The 19,095-nt window shown below is 39.3% G+C and overlaps 1 protein-coding gene across 4 annotated transcripts in view; it reads left to right on the forward strand.

Moving 5' to 3' along the window:
- Positions 1 to 18,843, forward strand: part of LOC118118864 (glutamate receptor 2) — a 59,620-nt gene extending 40,777 nt beyond the window's left edge. The window contains exons 17-20 of one of the 4 annotated variants that reach the window (XM_035172349.2): positions 3,002 to 3,116; positions 5,498 to 5,632; positions 7,664 to 7,839; positions 16,113 to 16,248. In XM_035172349.2, coding sequence (XP_035028240.1) covers positions 3,002 to 3,116; positions 5,498 to 5,632; positions 7,664 to 7,834 — 421 coding nt within the window. In that variant the 3' untranslated portion in view covers positions 7,835 to 7,839; positions 16,113 to 16,248. Of the gene's footprint in view, positions 1 to 2,141; positions 2,257 to 3,001; positions 3,117 to 5,497; positions 5,633 to 7,663; positions 7,840 to 16,112 lie in introns of all 4 variants that reach the window. The other 3 variants (XM_035172321.2, XM_035172331.2, XM_035172338.2) reach the window with 3 other exon arrangements.
- The last annotated feature ends 252 nt before the right edge of the window (positions 18,844 to 19,095 follow it).

A 19,095-nucleotide genomic window follows, 5' to 3' on the forward strand; every position in this document is an offset into this window, starting at 1 on the left:
CTACTCATTACTTACACTTGCTTTTACAGCATTTTTTGTTTAGTTTTTCAATGCAAGGATTATCCAATAAGATCATGTGCTGGTGAAGAGCTTTTCTTTTGGCTCTGATGGTAGTTGGATGATAAGTCAGTAAGATCTATTGGGATGGGCTTTAGAATCAGGATAATAGAGAAGACCCTTGGTTACTATGGCAACCCTCAATTTTACTACCAGAAATATCGCTTAATGGAGCTTTAAGTTTAACAAAAATTTAGTGTATGACTGCTGTTGTCCTATATCATGGTAGAACCAGAGACATATTTTTCGGTACATTTTTCAGTCAGTAAAACTCTTGATAGATCAAAAGTGCTTGAATAATGCACTGAATACCTGAACATGAGTTCCACTTTTCTCATGTCTCTGCTCCTGGCATGATCTAACTGTTGTCAGTTGATATTCTAATATTGCCCCTGTTGCGGTCAAAGTGGATCATTAATGTTATAATGTAAATGTTGGGTTCAGTTCAGAACAAAAGCTGAAAACTGAAGGGCTTAATTCACATGTGCTTGTAACTGATCAAATTGGTTGTGATCTGAACCCATGCCTGGTTATCAGAATTTTTTTTAGACCACATAATGTTATTATAGTATTTTTAATGTCTTACAGAACATAAGCCTTCATTAATCAATACATTACACACAAAGGTCGCTATTGACAGGTTCACTTGATTTATGCATTGAATTTACATACCACTCGCAACTATTTCACCGCCTTTTTGTCGTACCATTACATCAATAATATTATACAGAACGCGCTTCCTGCTGGATTGAGGATCTTTTAGATACAAAACAAATCACTGACATGAAAAGAGGACCCAATAAAGCAACCATTGGGTTGGTTGCACAAAGATTCAGTACTTGTCTACAGCCATAAAAAGGATGATCAGCTTTGCTGAATCCTGCTGTCATGCTCACATGCACATGCAGAACCCACACAGGGCATAATGTGTTGAGCCTTTGTTCCTATACTTAAAAGAATGGTGGTTGGCGAAAAGATGAAAGATCATCTGTGGGGCACCTACAGACTGAATCACCATCCCTGGGAAATATGGATTGGGCTGCGGGCACACATCAGAGAGCCCTGGTGCAATCTATAAGAAAGAAGGGCAGAAAGATAAAGACTACATGTCACTTAACTGTGGTCAAAGATAAACAGTGCATTCTTAATAAGGAGAAAATTGGAGAAGAAAGATGCAGTGAGCCCTCTTTTTGTCTAAGTTGACCATGTCAAAGAGCTCCGTGCATTACTCTCTGCATTGTTGCCACCCAGCTTGTCCTCCATCAGCAGAGGAACCATGGTGATCAGAAGGAGTGGGCGTCCCAAGCATGTTTGATTAAAAAAAGAGCCTTCTATTTTTAGAGTTGTTATCTTTCTACTACTCCCATAGTATTCATCCTCCTATGATTTAAGGGACCTGCATAAAGTGATTATTTGCTTAGCAAAATATTGAAAAGGATACTTTGTTACATACTATTATCAACTCTAGTTAATGACTAACTTTGTGCAACCAGTTCCTGGTCTGGTCATGTGGGACAGCCCAGAGTAGGTATTTGTTTAGTCTAAACATACTAGAACATTATGGATACAAATGTGAATCTGAAAGTCCCGATAGAGAAGCAGATCATCTTAAGCTGTCACTGAAAAGTTGTTGTTGGAAGTCTATATGAGAGATTTAGACAATTGAAATTGACATGACACAGCAAGATCCTCTACAGAGAGACATGGTATTTATGTCTAGTGATGTTGGAAGAGTGGTGCCTCAATGACGTTACAGGTGACCTTTGGCCACCTTAATCTAATACAGTCATAACTTTAACCTTACCGTTGACTCCCTAACCCTAAAACTATCATTTAAATTTTACTGAAAAGAAAAACATTTATTTATTTTTTAAATTTATTCAGCAGGTTGATCATAGCTGCCAAGACATGTTAAAGCTTAACTTATCTACAATTGATGAGTTGGCTGCTAATGAAAGGGACCATTTCAGCTGTTTGTATTCTGTTTATGCTCAGGATTAAGAGTTCATGCTGCTTACATGCATACCAGCAGGAAGACTCAAGTGACAACAACTGAACTGCTAACAGCCCCTGTGTTCATGTAGAAATGCGGTGAACCTGGCGGTGTTAAAGTTGAACGAGCAGGGGCTGCTGGACAAACTGAAAAACAAGTGGTGGTATGACAAGGGAGAATGCGGCAGCGGAGGAGGGGAGAGCAAGGTTAATACACACACATATGCACACTACACACAAACATGAAGGTAACACTGGGCTATGATGTGGGTAGAAAAAAAGCTAAAGAAGCAGCACAGTAACAATGCTACATGGGAACACTAAACAGCAATGTCAAGCAATGTCTCATAAATGTGAGAACGAAATAATGTGCATAGATGTTGCACGTAGATACTATATTAAGCTGTTGCTGATCAGCACCACCAACAGGTAGCATTGTAGTCTGTGCTGCCTCTTTCACCATTGTGTTGCACCCTGTTTGGTTGAGGTCAGGGGTAGGGCAGGCTTCAGGGGCAAGGCCAGGGTCAGGTGACCTCACACCAGATGGCAGCAACAGTGCAAGAGAAGAGTTGTTGATAAAGAGTGTGTGCATCCAAGCCAAACTCTACTTATCTATGGCTCTGGCTGGACTGGATGTATACTGCTGCTTAAATACAGCAGCAGAAAGGCTTTTCAATGCAGAACATCTCATCCTCTGTCTCAGGGACCAAACAGAGGGGCCCTTACAATAAAACACTTCATTTTAAACAGCTAGTATTCACCATTTGACAATCAATGGAAATTTAACTTAAATATTTGCTCAGCAAAATGAGCTAACTAATCCCTGAAGCATTCATGACAAACATGAGTTGGCCTTTCTCTTGGTTGATGGAGCAGAGTGTGAGAACCACTGCCTCACCAATAACATAAGATAACATTGATAATGATGTTATTTATGTTATTCCCATTGAAGAGTGCCAGTAAACCTTGCCGTATTGAAACTGAATGAGCAAGGGACCCTAGACAAGATGAAAAACAAGTGGTGGTACGATAAAGGAGAGTGTGGCTTCAAGGACTCGACCAATAAGGTTAGTTGTACATGTCTGTGAATCAGTTAAACACACTATCTGTTTGCATATTTAACACACACAGTAAGCTTTGCTCTATAATTGCAGTAGTTCTATATCTCTGTATCTATAAAACTGAAAAAGAAGCCAAACACAGCATTGTTAGTACAGGTTAGTTACAGTTTTAAGTAATGTCAGTGACACCCCCAGGTTGAAGCATGGAGCTTCAACCCTCAAAACTGTAAGTATAATGCTGATAAGAGCAAAACAATACTTTGGTATGTAAAGTACAATTTACATAGTAAAGTCTGTCAAATCAATTCAATTGAATTCAATTGAATATATTTCAATTGAATTGAAGAAAAACAATTGGTGTCCTGAGAACAGTCCAATTCATTAGGATAAAGTCAAACCCACTGAGTCCACTGTGTATTTTGGCTGTTGAATATTCAGCTGTTCTGTCTGTTTTAACACAAGTTGAAGTCTGCCTGTTCATCCATCTGTCTGTCTGTTTGAAACCTTGTTTAGACAGAAATATTTTTGATGTCTGTAAATTAAGATGTAGATTTATTTACATTATTCACACACTAGACACAGCCGGATACATGGTTGGGACTAGAATGCTGATATTTTTGCTTCTAACCACACTTGTTGCATGTTTAGAAGGGATGTACACAATACAGGTTCCCAAGAAATTTAAAGGGTTGGATTTTTGACAATGATGATAGTTTAGGAAGGAAGCACATTGAGCCTCATGCAAGAACTTGTTGTATGAACATGTTTGTTCTTGAGAAGTATGAACAAGCAATTTAAGATTTTCTTTGAAATTCATAAATTTTCTTGAATTTAGAATTTTTTATCTCAAAAGCTATGATTGTTCAAGACTTGTCAAGTCATCATGACATATTACTCACAAGGGGGAAACACTTTTCCCTCACTTGGGTTTTTATCATTATCTTTATTTATTCATCTTTAATGAGTCAGTGGAATTTGGAGCTTTAATATCTAAATATCTATGAAATATCATATCATATCATCTATGAGATATCATACTTTCAAGTCGCTTTACCCTAAACTTTGTTCTATTTCCTTAAATCAATTTGGTTTAATCATTTTAAGCACTTCATGACTATTGTCTGTGAAAGCTTTATAAATAAACCTTCTTTTATGCCAATATACACTATTTTATTGCCTTTCATCACAACAGTTTATACAAGATTTTTATGCAGATCTTTGTTCTGTATCATCTCCACTGACAATAAATCAATGTAAGCTGTAATATTCTCTTTAATAAATATCATCCCTTGACTAGCTTTCATATTATTCATGGTCTGCTTTGCTTAAGAAAAAAATAATATTTTCCGCATCCAACTTCATAGACTCTAAATCATTCCATCTTTGTTTAGGCTGTCTCTGTCACAGCACAGAGAGGAATAATGATATCTTGAATTGTCAGTTCTGATAACTGGTAGTTAGCAAAAGTAAGAAGTTAGAAAAGCCAGCCATTACATAGAGGGGACGATTGCCATGAATCATACTAATTATGATAATGATACATCCTTTCAAGGGATTATCGGGATTATTGTTTCAGAACATTACTAGAATAGCTGGAAGTTTTTATTTCAAATAGTTGGCCTTCAATTTCCACTGATTAAGTAAATACTTATAAATGGAGCATGACAACCAAAAGTCTAAAAGCTGATGACTCTTAATAAGAAACTTAACAACAAAGATCTTGTCTGTGACATCACTGCTGTGTGTAGTTGCAGGTACAACAGAACACATGGTGACCCTAGCCAATACACCTGGATTGAGTTGTACAGTTAACTAATACTGTTAACTGTGCCGAATGCAGAGATATTTGACTCTCGAGTCAAATGTAGAAAAACTATGGTTCCCCTTGTTTCTATTCTTTATTTTAACATTGGACTTAAGTAACAGCTAATGTGTGTTTAATTGCATATATAAGTATATATATGTTTGTGTGTGTGTGTGTGTGTGATTGTTGTGTGTATGTATAAATATACAGTGGGGTCAAAACAAAATATATATTCACTGACTTACTGATACAGAAAGCAACAAAGAGAAACTGTGTTTCAAATATGTGTATATGTTTGCAGGTCAGGTTTAGTTTAGTGGTCTGTGCTCTTTTTACGGTGCTAATCTACAGCTCTTTACAGCACTCACTCACTTATAGTGTGTCAGTCATTTAATTTAGCTGTTAACGTAAAAACACCCCACTAACCCCTCTTTTCTCTGGGTGACTGCCATCTTCTTGTGTGTGTGTGTGTGTGTGTGTCTGTGTGTGTGTGTGTGTGTGTGTGTGTGTGTGTGTGTGTGTGTGTGTGTGTGTGTGTGTGTGTGTGTGTGTGTGTGTGTGTGTGTGTGTGTGTGTGTACCAGGAGAAGACCAGTGCTCTGTCTCTTAGTAACGTAGCAGGTGTCTTCTACATCCTGGTTGGAGGTCTGGGTCTGGCCATGATGGTAGCACTGGTAGAGTTCTGCTACAAGAGCCGGGCTGAAGCCAAGAAAATGAAGGTACAAATTTTTTGTTTTAACTCACTTTCCATTTTAAATGTTAATAATATAATAATATGACTTGTATCTTAAATCTTCGACCAGTAAGATTCTCACTAAAATACCATCTGAATCTGAATTTGTGTGATTAGAGATTTTATTATAGATAAATTAATATATATCTTCAAGCAGAAATTTGCGTGGTTAATGGGATGTATATTGTAGTATTTCCATGTCTGAAATCCATACCAGCTGGCTTGATATTTGTACAATTGTTAAGGAAAAAACTCCATGTGGACATCAAGCCAATGTATTTATATTTGTATTCATGTGGACTTTGTCTGAACTTGATTTAAATGTATCTGTTCTACATTTGGGTCAAACCCATCTGCATTAGGTTTCTATCAGGCTATAGCAATAGGCTTTGGGTTATGAGGGGAGTCAGACTACGGAGATGGGTTATACTTGGAGATTCGGAGGTGGACATTGGAGTTGCAAACTCTTACTATAAGTAATTACCCGATGTGGTTCATCGCGCACGAGTCAATGGTAAGGAGCAAACAAAGTAAGACAAAGTCTGGCTCACTAATAACTCTTCCTTCACTGTTGAGTCTGGTCTTTTACTGGACACCTGCCTGAGCTGTCTACAGTGTCTTTTCCATCCCCCTTCCAAACAGTTTGTTGTCTTAATGGCTAAGGCAACTTGAGGGTCAATGACTGATGGTAAGTCCAGGGGGGCAATTGGTCTTTAATTTCAGCAGAAAGACTACTGATTCAATGCTTGGGCCAGGTGCAGCCTCTTTAGAAGCAAGTAGGGAGGTGATAGGGACAGCGGTGGCTGTTGGCTTTTGGCTTAAAGCAGGTGAGGGTTTCCTGGGTCTGAGCAATATGTGCGGAGTTGTTTCATATAGTTCTGTAGTTGAAGCTACCCTTAAAAATAGTGGGCCTCTGCCTCTCTCAAGTTGTCCGCTGGCTCCCTCTCATAATACTAAAAATAGTATTATGAGAGGGAGCCACTATTTTAGATGGACAAATCTAAAGGGGCCGTTATAAAAGCTGTCCTTGTTCTCTTCTTCTTGGAACAAACTCTGGGATTCACTGCTCTGTGTAGTCTACCCGGGTGTTCATTTAGATCCACTTGCAGGAGATTGATCTCTTTCTTTCTGTGATGCTTTCCTCCACCTGTTCCCCAGTGCCATTCTTTCTTTGACCAGACATTTCATTTCATGTCACCTTCTGGACTTGGGATGGGCTTTTCTTCTTCATCTCTATCCAACAAGGCATTTCTGTCCACACAATTCCCACTCATTGGCGCTTTCCTTGTTTATGTCTGATTTGAAACTTTAGAGACTGTTGCATGTAAACATCCCCAGAAATTAGAAGTTTCACACTCAAGTTAGCCTTTCTGGCACTAGCGAGTGAGTGAGATCACACTTTTTTTTAATTTTCCAGTTTGTGAACCTGAACTGAAGCACCTGACCCTTTTGATCTTAGACATTGCACTGCTGCCACAAGGTTTTCTACTCACACAATTCCATCAATAAGTATATGTATAGATGTTCCTAATAAAGTTCTTGGTGAATATATATACTAGGAAGTTATTGGAGCATCTTAAACAATGATACCGTCTGCCAATCAGATAGCAGAAATGTGCTGAACAAAGGCTACAAAAAGTTAAATATTTAGTAAAATTTCCTCTAGAAAATACATTGCTTTTCACCTGTTGTCTTAGTTTTTTTCTTCTCTGTGTAATAGGCATCTTGTATTATTTTATTGTTTCTAACATGACATTGGGATGTTCACACAAACGCATGCTAATGTATTATACCACATTTTAATGTAAAGACGGACCTCTCTCTCCCTCTGTCCCTCTCTCCCTCTCTCCCTCTCTCTCGCTCATAATACAATTTAGATTTTGCAGTATTTCAGCACTAATAGGGCTATTGCTTCTCAAACTATTATTGTCACACTAACAGTCGCACAGCTTAAGTCATCATTGTTACATAAATACAATCAGTATAGTAGTAACGATGACTTTATTTTTTCATAAAGGTTGCAGCCAACACCTTGTCGTCCCCCCAGCACACAGGAAACTACACACACACTCTGTCTTCTCCTCAACATGCCCCCAACTTCAACCTGCTGTCCCCAAGCCACCAGCCAAACTACGCCACCTATAAAGAGGGCTACAACGTTTACGGCATTGAGAGCGTCAAGATCTAACACGGGTAGGAGAGTGATGATTGATGGCTAAAACTTCCCTCACCTCACAGTCATAAATCATGTTTAGACAATGAATTTGTATTCAACTGGATTCACATTATGATTGAACACAGCAGCTTCAGTGGCAAATTGCATTTTGACTTACTAAAACATTGCACATGTGCAAAACTTTCTTTGAGCTTCAAGCTTACCTTTAAACTTTTTTTCAGTGTCTGTTAATTTAGCATTAGTGAAACTTAACGTCGCCCGTGTCTTCCAGTGGTTAAATTCTCCTCTTTTTCTGGTTTGATGTTAATGCCAAACATATCCAGGGAGGGTTTAGTTTCAACACCAGTCTCTTAACTGAAGAAATGGCAAAGTAAAAGTTATTGTTGATGCAGATGAAATGTTTTATGTATCATTCACAACAAAATGACAGTCAAGATTAAATTAATGGTGATATTACATGTAGTACTTTTCACTGATATAACCTGTTCTTTTATGAAAAACCATAACAATGAACAGGTCACATCATGATTTTGATTTGAGTGATTTCATTAAAATACATTAACTTTGAATCTGTATTTTAATTAACATCCCAATAATAACGCCAATAATTTTGCCATTGAGGTTGACTGGTATTATGGAGCAATAGGATTTACTGTGTGAATACAGCAATTGGTCTTGATAAAGAATGAAAACATGGAGATGAAAATACCCATGACAGTCTAGATTGACAGTAAATGCAAAGTATCTGGTCAAAACTGTACATGGCTGTGATACTCCTTTCCTTTGTTCACTCATTACCCAACAGCTTGCTCACTCCCTTCATTCCTTTTTCCCACCTTTCCTGACCTCTTCTCTCCTCTTTGACACTCCTCCTACCCACTCTTATGTCCTCCTCTCTTCATCTTCTCATCCATCCCCAGTTTTATTTCTTTATTTCTTTCCATCCTTATGCCTCAGTCCTTTCCCGGTTTCTTCTATTCCTTCCTGACCGTTGAGCCAATCATCCTCTTTATTATACTGACTCATTGGCCATCACTCCCATCTATATCTTAATGCCAGCTTTTCTTTAGGCAGCACAATAATTTCATTCAAAAGATGGAATGGTGTGACTTGTGTCCTCATCTATCTCTATGCATCTTAGTGGAACAAAATACCAATGTAATTAGAGTGGTAAATACCACTGTTGCATTTCAGTTGACTTACTCATTACAACACATACAGTATGGGATATTGTATGGCCTGATTGAAGACCTATCAACAATTTAATCACAGATCGCCTAACCTGGACATTTATAATTTTGGCACCACAGTCTACAGTTTGTTTTGCTCTTCACCTTGCTAAGAACACCTGACACAACAGAGTGATATTAGTTAGCTTCATGTTTTATTAGCTAAGGAAGAATCTGTCTCAGAATCAACTGGAATTTAGCAACAACAGCCTTATTTGATTACTTGGCTACCCATGGAGTGAAGATTTTTAGGCACCTTTGTTACAAATACTAATTTAATTGCTTAAACCTCTGTTTGGTTAGTTCCCTTTTACACGTACAGGTTTATCTTGTATAAGTCCTAAACAAATGGGCCAAGACTTTTTTAAAATCTCCCCTGCCATTAGTAAGGCTTTCCTGTGCACTTAAAGAACTAGTAAAAGGCCTGTCCACGTGGAGATTATTGTGACAGGGCAGAGTTGGCCAAACCACAGTTCTTCTGTGCTGAGGCCTAACTCATGAACTGGTGTTGGGGTGTTTTGTTCAGTCTGCTGGCCAATATTTCCATAACAGAAACTTTATAGGAGCAGAAAGGCTCCGTTCAGACCCTTTGTTCTGTCCCCATGCTCCAAACCTAGGTGGTGTATCTGGCGGGGTGCTCATTGACAGCCTTGCTTAACAAAATCAGGATCACAATGGCCAACAGCACATCCCCTTATTTCCCCAATATAAATAAACGCGCGGTGGGATAATTTATTTGTATTTGGGTTAGTCGTGCGAATCATGTATATAAACACAACCGGTAAGTATTCTCCTGTTCTCCTCTGGAAGAGAGGAGGAAAACTGGCTGAAACAATCAAGTTGCTGCGTTATATATTTTCACCAGAGAAAGCCAACAGAAGAGAGGAGAGGAGAAGTACTGGCACTGTATTTGTTGAGGAAACCTCGGAGAAGCCAGCTCCTTTGTGTGCATGGTTCACTCTGAGTTGATAAATGGTATATGGGGACATTTTACAGTTCTTGCAGTAGCATCCAGTTGTTCTCAGCTGGAGATTTGCCTCCAGGTCATTCACTGTGCTGGTTGAGTATAAAGTATGTCCCATATTATTTGTGTTTTACTGCCATGTGTCACACCTAGGCCTGGTGACATGCAGATATGAAACTGAGGAATAAAATGTGAAGGTGGAGGCTAAATAACATTGCCTTGTATACACTGATACACTTATTACTAATGTAATACAAAGAAAATCATAGCAGCTTTCTATTTTAAATATAATGAAGGCTGTGCCATGGGCTCACCAGTGTGCCCAAATGTAGCAAATCTCTTTATAAAAGTAGAAAGCAGGGGCCTCATATATAAAACAGTCTGCATGGTTCATTCTAAATGTCTGTGCGCACAAAAAGACAATTCTCTGTTTTAGAAAACACACACCTGAAGGCAATGTTCCCTCCCAGTAATGCCCAGCATTGTAAATGCTTTGCAGAGTGAATGCCCGGAAAAATCCAAGCAGCCCACATCCACAGGCTCACAATGGCCTTGATGTTGCCAACCTTTCCTTTGGCATGGATCCGCCAGCTCCTGGTACTTGACACGCTTCCTCTTGTGGGCCTTATCCTTATGCTCTTCCCCGATTGCTGTTCGTTCCAGTATGATCAGTTTCTTGGTGGAGTCTGAAACAAGTTCATGTCAGGCCGCAGTTGTGGTGGTGTTATCTGGGTTGGATCTGAAGTGTTTTGCCCTGGTCCACATCCATGAGCCAGTAAGGACCTGGTCATGGTGGCAATGATAGTGCCCATCTCCGAGGTTTTGGGCAGCTGCTGAGAAGGTGTTCCAAAGAGCCTCTTCCAGAGCACTGGGGGCAAGAAGGTGCTTTGCTCTTGCCCCAGACACCAGGGCTTGCTGGACTGGGTAGGGCTACGTAGAAAGCTTTGACAAAGAACATTTTCCGATCGTAGTCTGCTTGCCAGATGTAAGACCATGAGATCTTTCGTTACAGTGCACTTTCATGTCTCATCCATGCCACTTGCTGTCCCAACCTCACCATTCTGCTCAGTCGAACTTCCTCCGCACCTGCTTGCTCTTTCTCCTGAATAAGGTGTGCCGCTCCTTTCCCTGGGTATTGTCAACCCTGGTTGCTGTGAAGTACCCAACGCGAGCTTGTCCTACTGCAATGGATCCAACCAGTGCCTTCTGCCTCTGTCGAGACTTCCAACTCCAGAGATTCCACTTCATGCCTGTTCAAACCTGGATGCCTATGGTTACCACTTTTGGGTCCTTGGATTCCCTGTACTGCAGGGCTTCCTGTGTCCATAACCCCATGAACCCTTCAGTGAGAACACTAATTTGGAGCTGTAAGATGTTACTGGTGCTATACATAGCAGCAGTGCTGAAGCCATGTGGCAGTCCTAGCCACCTGCGAAAGTAACTGCTGATCTTTCTTTCAAAGGCTTAACTGTGATGATGGGCACCGTGTACACCAGCAGAGGCTGCAGCATTCGGGGTAGTATTGAGTGCTGGTAAATCCAGGCCATGAAACTCCCTGGCAGGCTTGACCTGTCTACCTTGGTGAGCCATGCCTTAAGCTCTTCACTAGTTTTCTTGATGGCAGCAGTGTCCTTGAGGCTGTAGTTGAAGATCGTTCTGAGGCTCTAGCTGCCCTGTAATGGATGGGAGGGTTGCTCTGGTGATGGAGAACCGGAACTTGTCCAATAATTTCCCCTTCTAATTCTGCCATCATTTTGACTTTAGGTGTCTTCAAGTCAGTTCATATCCCAGTCTTTCAATGTCTTTGAAAAGTAAGCGTGCTTCGGTCTCCATCCAGAAATGTGGACATTTTTTGAATATGCATCTATGTGTACCCCTTACAAATTGTTTTCAAGTTGCTTTTTTTTTTTCAAAGCACAGATGCGACCTTAAACAGGCAAGATGTCATGTGTCACAAACTGTTCACTCGAATGCACTTAACACTCCAAAGAATGCTCCTACGATCAGCATATCCTAGATTTTAATTGGAAAATTATGAAATCATAATATGGAAGTGGAATATTCAATTCAAATTAAATTGTATTTGTATTGCGCCAAATCATATTATACATTATCTCAAGGCACTTAACATAGAAGGTCAAGACCTTAAAATGTATAGAGAAACCCAACAGTTCACACAACTAGCACCACTTTGGCGACTGTGGAGAGAAAAACACATTAACAGGAAGAAACACATTAACAGGAAGAAACCTCTAGCAGAACCAGACTCAATGTCAGAGGTCATCTGCCTCGACTGGTTGGGGTGAGCAGGGAAAAATGGTAAAGAGAGGAGAGGAGAGGAGAGGAGAGATGGGTGGAAAAGAGAGGAGAGAAGAGAGAGAAATAGGGGAGGGGGAGGAGAGGGGGAGCGAGGAGAGAGAGAGACCAGAAATACTTGTGGACCATCGGGTTTCAGCTCTGACTAGTTATAATGAAAACAGTAAGATTGTTAAGATGTAATTAATGATAGCAGCGACAATTCATATAATAGTTATTTAATAATAGGTATTATTGTTAATAATAATAATAGTAATAATTGTAATATTCACAAATCACAATTTGTCTCATAGGGCTTTAACAAGGTGTGACATCCTCTGCCTTTAACCCTACATGTAAATGTGAAATCTTCAAACCAGCATATCTGGCAGCACAAAACATCAACTGAAGCTCCTGACCTATATCAGCAGGATGTTATTCTTTGCATTGCTGCCACATGATTGGCTGATTGGATTGCCTGAATAATCAGGTGTTTCTAGGTGTTCCTTATTAAATGCTGGATGTCACCATAGGTCTTTAGATAGGGCCACACAGAGAAAGGATATGTATTGTACTTTCTCTCCTTTAGGGAACAAATGTTATGGTCATAATATTTGGTTTCTAAATGAAACTAATTAAGTGCAACAAAAGCTCAACATAAGATGCTGCAGTAACATCTGCCTCCGTGGAAATATTCTAATGATAATAAATATTCTTATTATCAAGGAGATAATGTAAGAGGTTTCTTCCCTCCAAGCTACAATTCAACCTGTTGCATGGATTCTACACACATTCTCGATTCATTCATGACATAATGCTACAGTCAGTCTTGCTCCATTCAGTGTCTTCAGCAAATTTTGTTGTGGGTTGTAGGTACTTATTTTCCTAGTGTCTCACTTTCTCCCTCTCTCTTCCTCCACACACACACACACACACACACACACACACACACACACACACACACACACACACACACACACACACACACACACAGACACACACACACACACACACATACACACACACACACACACACAAACACACACACACACACACACACACACACACACACACACACTAACACACACACACACGCACCCCATACATTTCTGGGAAATCAAAGTAAATTTGAAAAGACTTTACTAAAGTAAAATAACCAGACAGGAATATATTATTTTTTCTTACTCTACTGAATAATACACTTGAAAAATATACTATTAATACTTCTGACCAACCCTGTCAAAAAAAAACTAAAAATTGTCAAATTATCATCGGGAATTCACAATTATTGTCATATATAAGGTCCATGTGATAGACAGCACTAGGGACCCCTTCTCCCTTTTCAAAAATGTATTGAAGTCAAAGTCATTTTCATTTTGCTTGTTTATTTCGGAGCAAAGACTTCTTGTTTAGTAATAATTCTTTGGCCTTGATGATTTTATATTTACAGGAGGAGGAGGCAGGCTGTTCACTGTAGACCTGATTGTTAATCTATCATGCTAGTGTTTCCTGATGAACAAATCCGTGAATCTTTGTATCAAAATCACAACCACATAATTTTGATGGTTTGATGATTTTTTATCTCACCATATGGGACTGACACAGCCACACAGCACAGATGTTGGTCTCCATCATGGCAACAATCGAGCTAAATTACAAAGCTTTTGCATCAATTGCTTAACACACATTTTAAATAGCCGACATATTAAAGCTCCTACAAGGAACTTTTAATTTTAGTTGATTTTGGCGCCTCTGTTGACAAAAGCCGCACTGTTGCCAGGATTTTTTTGGAAGGAGTGAAACAAGGATACAGCTATTTGCATGATTCAAAGCATTGAGGTAATAAATATATTTTTGTTGCTGCATGATTGCTATTATTATTTTACTGGTTGGGAAATTCACATTTTTATGATGTTTGGGCGTGGCCAGTTTGAGATCTGCAAAAGTGAAGTCCCCTGCTGCAATGATCACACTTTATGGGTGAGCTGTCAGCTGTTTGTTGATGACATCATGCAGCTTTTCAAGCACTACCTGAGCCTCAGCTTGTGGGGGAATGCATACTGCAATAATTGTTATTATTGTAAGTTACCTTGGAAGAATGAACCGAACCATGAGGAGCTCTGGGTCTAGGCAGCAGTGTTCGTAAACAATGTCCTGCTGTGCACGTAAAGACATACACTTCCCCCTCTGCTCTTCCCTCGTTCTGGCCGCTCTGTAAACACACACTTCGATCGCCACTTCCGGGGGGGGGGGGTTGTTCAGCCGGGTCTTTGTGATGATAGTGACACAATGAGGCGTAATTCTCATTCTGATCCCATCCATCTTGTTTTTAAGAGACCTGTAGTTGCTGAGGAACAGAGATCGCTGGTCTGTATGAGTTAGCCTTTAGCCTAGTGTGTAGCCCAGCTCGCTTCCCCCGCTTCTGTTTTCTGTCCTTCCCCGCCTGCATCGTTTGCTGTTGGGATGTCAATGCAACATGACTATGACATCCCCTGGTAACTTGACAACACTCCTTCAGAACCTCACAATAAACAATAACAATAAACTTCTCTGTTCACTTGCTGATGGGGACTGAATGGGTGGAGTGTCTTTTAAATATGTTCATTGCTATCCCTGTATATGGGTAAACACTTACGCAGTAACAAAGACAGACATTAACATCCCTAATTGCCTATGCAATACATCACTTGACTTCGTCTTCTTCATTGCTCTTATACCAGACTCCGTGAGCAAGACAGAATAGTGACCCCACGGGTATCTACATCAAAATTACATCTTCATTCTTAAAAATAAAGGTTTCAAACGAAGTGTGTCAGGTTATAATTCAATTATTTCAATTTTAACAATGTTGTAGCACTCAATTAAGCCTAGGAAATATGGATTCAATACAGTTGGGTTTCCTGATTCCTTACAAGATTAATATGCCTGACATCAGCAGTCTATGGAGATCTGGAAATCCTACTCCTGAATATAACATAAATATTTATTGTAAATCAACCTTCCCCTTCACAAAGGATATACTACAGATTTTTGATACTTGACCAGTAAATGTACGGTGTGTGCAACACTATCATGAAACAAATTCAGGAGTGAACTGCTTAGATTTCTAGAGGGGACAGCACTCAGCTGTAAGTATTTCAAACGTGATGCAGAGATAATAACTTGTGTATTATACCTTCATTCATCATGCTCATGTTTCATTCTATATTCTCAAACAACATTAAAGTGGGTTATATTTCTATTGCACATTTAACTTTTACACCACTCGTTTATTTTCACATGGATGTGACAATGTGTTTAAGGAATAGTTCAACATTTTAGGAAATTAGCTTCTATGCTCTCTTTTTGAGATTGAGATATTAAGATGGATATTGTCACCATCTGCATCTACAACTGATTATGAAAAACGGTTCTATTTACCCACCATGTCATGTTGAATACAACCCCTTGTTGTCAACACTTATATCTTGTGAACAGACGGGGGCTTGTAAACTGCTGTATGGCTGGAGACACGTCAGAAGTGCTAGATGAATGGATACACATTTTTTTCCTTTAAAAATAGTTGAAGTAAGGAATGGAGCTTTCCCTATTTTTCCCTGTTTTTACATTTTGGCTAGACCTGAGATTCACATCAGTCTTCTCATCTCACTTGGAAACAAGCAAATAAGCATATTTCCCATAATAATGAACAATTTCTGCAGTGTTATTACTCAGCATTAGCCCATGATTGACCAGAAGTAGCTCTCTATCTAGTCTTGATATTATGATTAAAATTTAACAAACACATTTTTTCCTTGTACAGATGAAATTCACAGATGCAATGCGCTCCAAAGCTCGTCTATCCATCACAGGATCGACCAGTGAGAATGGTCGTGTCCCGGTGGCTTACCTCCGTCCAGGATTACCCATGAGCCTCAGCATGACTGACCTCTCCTGACCACACCCGAGTCAGTGCCTTACAGCCAGTCAAGACATATATTCCTTCCCCTCTGAAATGGAAATGCTTGTCATCTCCTTCTGAGACAAATTACCACTCACCAAAGCTGATCTGCCCTGACTTTCAATCTGGAGTTTAACCAATCATAACTCTCTGAGGACTCTTGATCTCGCTCTTTAACATATAGCCTAGAAAGACTGGACAGATGTTGTCCTCCCATCACTTGGCTGTCAGGCGTCAGCAAAGACCTGCCCACCTATGGAGAAAATCACTTGACCATCAGCGAGTGATGGCTGGTAAATGTACAATTTCATGAAAAACAAGCACAGGGGACAGTTTTCTAAACAAACGTGCATAATTGCTCAGTACATTTTTTTGCCATGGAGACTAATCTTGTATAGACAATTAGGACAGTGATGCTGACATTAACGCAATAACAGCATTAATCAGGGATGTGATCAGGAATCATAGGCAGAAAACCAGAATCTTGACTATGTGCTACGAACAAAAACAAATGTCCTGAAAAATCACATCAATGAAATTATAGTAATTGCTAGAGCAGTTAATAATATGATGTTATTCCTAATTGTTTTCCTTAATTCTGCCTGAAAATCCCTTATTAGTAGAGTCTTTTAGTAGACCTGAGAAATGCATGGACTGACACACACACATTATAAGAACACATGCGCCTTACACAGGGATTGGCTAAAAACAAGAGTATGTATATTGTCAACACTTCTATTGGGCAGTGCATCCACAACTTGTGAGCATTACCTCATCCATTTATCGGTGTCGAGGCTCTGGACTCAAATTGTTAAGCTAAGTATCAATGTTATCTGGAACATTAGGAATATGAGAGTGGAGAGCACAGACATCTACAGCTACAGCAGAACATCTTTGTTTGGTAAATATTACCTGCTTATTGTGTTACATAACCGTAGGTTTAGTTAGTCTTTCTATCACAATCCTTATTTTTTACTATATCTACTATTGTTAATAGTTGTACATGTGAGAAATACACTATGATATTGACTGAAGTGAAAAATATGTGCTGTCGGGAAATACAAAAGCAAATTTTGCTTATAAAGTGTTAGTCTGCTGTCGCCAAACGACTGTACAGTAAACCTGCAGTGTCGTGCAGGACATGCAAGAATCATGGTTCCACACACGTGTGTGTGTGTGTGTGTGTGTGTGTGTGTGCGCGTGCGCGTGCGTGCGTGCGTGTGTGCGTGCGTGCGTGCATGTGTGTGGAACCATGATTCGTGAAATGAATTTGTTGTCATCGATAAGATAATGCCACATGAGGGTCCCTTTAAATGTTTATACTGCCTATCCCTGTATATAGGTCAACATACTAATACAGTAATGAAGACACAAATACACATCCCCAATCACCTATACAATACATCAGTACACAGACATATTTTATACACATTTATTTGCACACACACATACACATACTGTTGTCTTGAGTTCGAAAGCCAACTGGAAGATGTGCCAAACCGATGGAGAACCAATCAGAGCTTTCCTTCCTCAGCCGATGGCAGCTGCTGATACTGAAACCTGAGCCAATAGGGAGCGCTCACTGCTGTGAGGTGGAAAAAACTGTGAACAGAATCCTTTGTTTTAATACATATACTGCACTGACGATGACAACGAAGAGGAGGATGAAGACGAGGAGGATGAAGAATGGATGAAGAGAGTGTTTGCATGTCACTTTTAGTTTTTTCTTTCAGAAGAACTTTTCAGCCTGAAGCTTTGCACCTGGCTGCATTTTAGTGTTTAATGATGATAGTTATAATAATATTAACAATATTAATTGCAGTATTAATGTGATTCTTGTTATGTATAGTGTATGCTTTTAATAAATCAAGTCTGCTACTTTCTTTCACAAGGAAGCTGTTATTTGTGCTGCTAGATAGAAGCTAGCTGGTGTCTTGAAAGGCTTCTCCTTCAACATGATAAATGCCCAAGACGTGATAAACACCAGGTAAGGAGAAGCTGAAAATGTCAATTTATATGCTTCCATTTCTTTTCATGGATTCATATAATTTTTGCAATAAACACTTGTGGTTATTATGATATTTTCATGTTATAATCAAGTGAAAATGATTTACCACAGAACGGCTCCCAGACATGTCAACTACTGAGTGAAATGTGAAAATGACCACTCTTCACTTCTGACTTTGCCTCTGGTATAACTTCATTTTCTATTAAACTCATCAATTTTGACTGAAATTTTGTAAGTTGTTTTTCAAAAGTGGATCTTCAGTAACAACAACAGTGATTACACCAATGATTTCCAGTTAAGGCTAATTGCATGAACCATGTGAACACAGTAACTGCCTAAATTGTGCTCTTGGTTGTGTCCAATACAACATGGTTCTACATCTTACTATAATGTGATGAATCTCTGTACATATTGATGTATGTATTTATGTATGAATGATCATTGAAATCATCTGATCTACGTTAAACTTGGTGTGTTGCTGGGGCCCAAGGAAGTGCAGTGGTGAAATTGGCAATCGCCAATTAGGACTCGCATTCTTATGTTCCGTATTATTACATTTTGAATAAACAGTGCTCTATAACGGCAGGGGCTACGACTCATTCACGTAAGGGGCATCACAGATCATAAACACATCGACATGTTGCAAAGATGTCCAAAACAGTACATCTATTGGTTCAAGCATGATTTCTCCAGAAAACATGCTGCAGCTATAAAAAACTTGAATTAAAGTGCATGAGTATTTTAGACAGATGTCCAGATGTCCAGAATTATGGTTCTTTGTTAACTGCACATTGGAAATGTCTTATCACATCACATATAAGGATTATCAACGTGCTT

Source organism: Hippoglossus stenolepis, chromosome 2 (assembly GCF_022539355.2).
Source record: "Hippoglossus stenolepis isolate QCI-W04-F060 chromosome 2, HSTE1.2, whole genome shotgun sequence".
Taxonomy (NCBI): Eukaryota; Metazoa; Chordata; class Actinopteri; order Pleuronectiformes; family Pleuronectidae; genus Hippoglossus; species Hippoglossus stenolepis.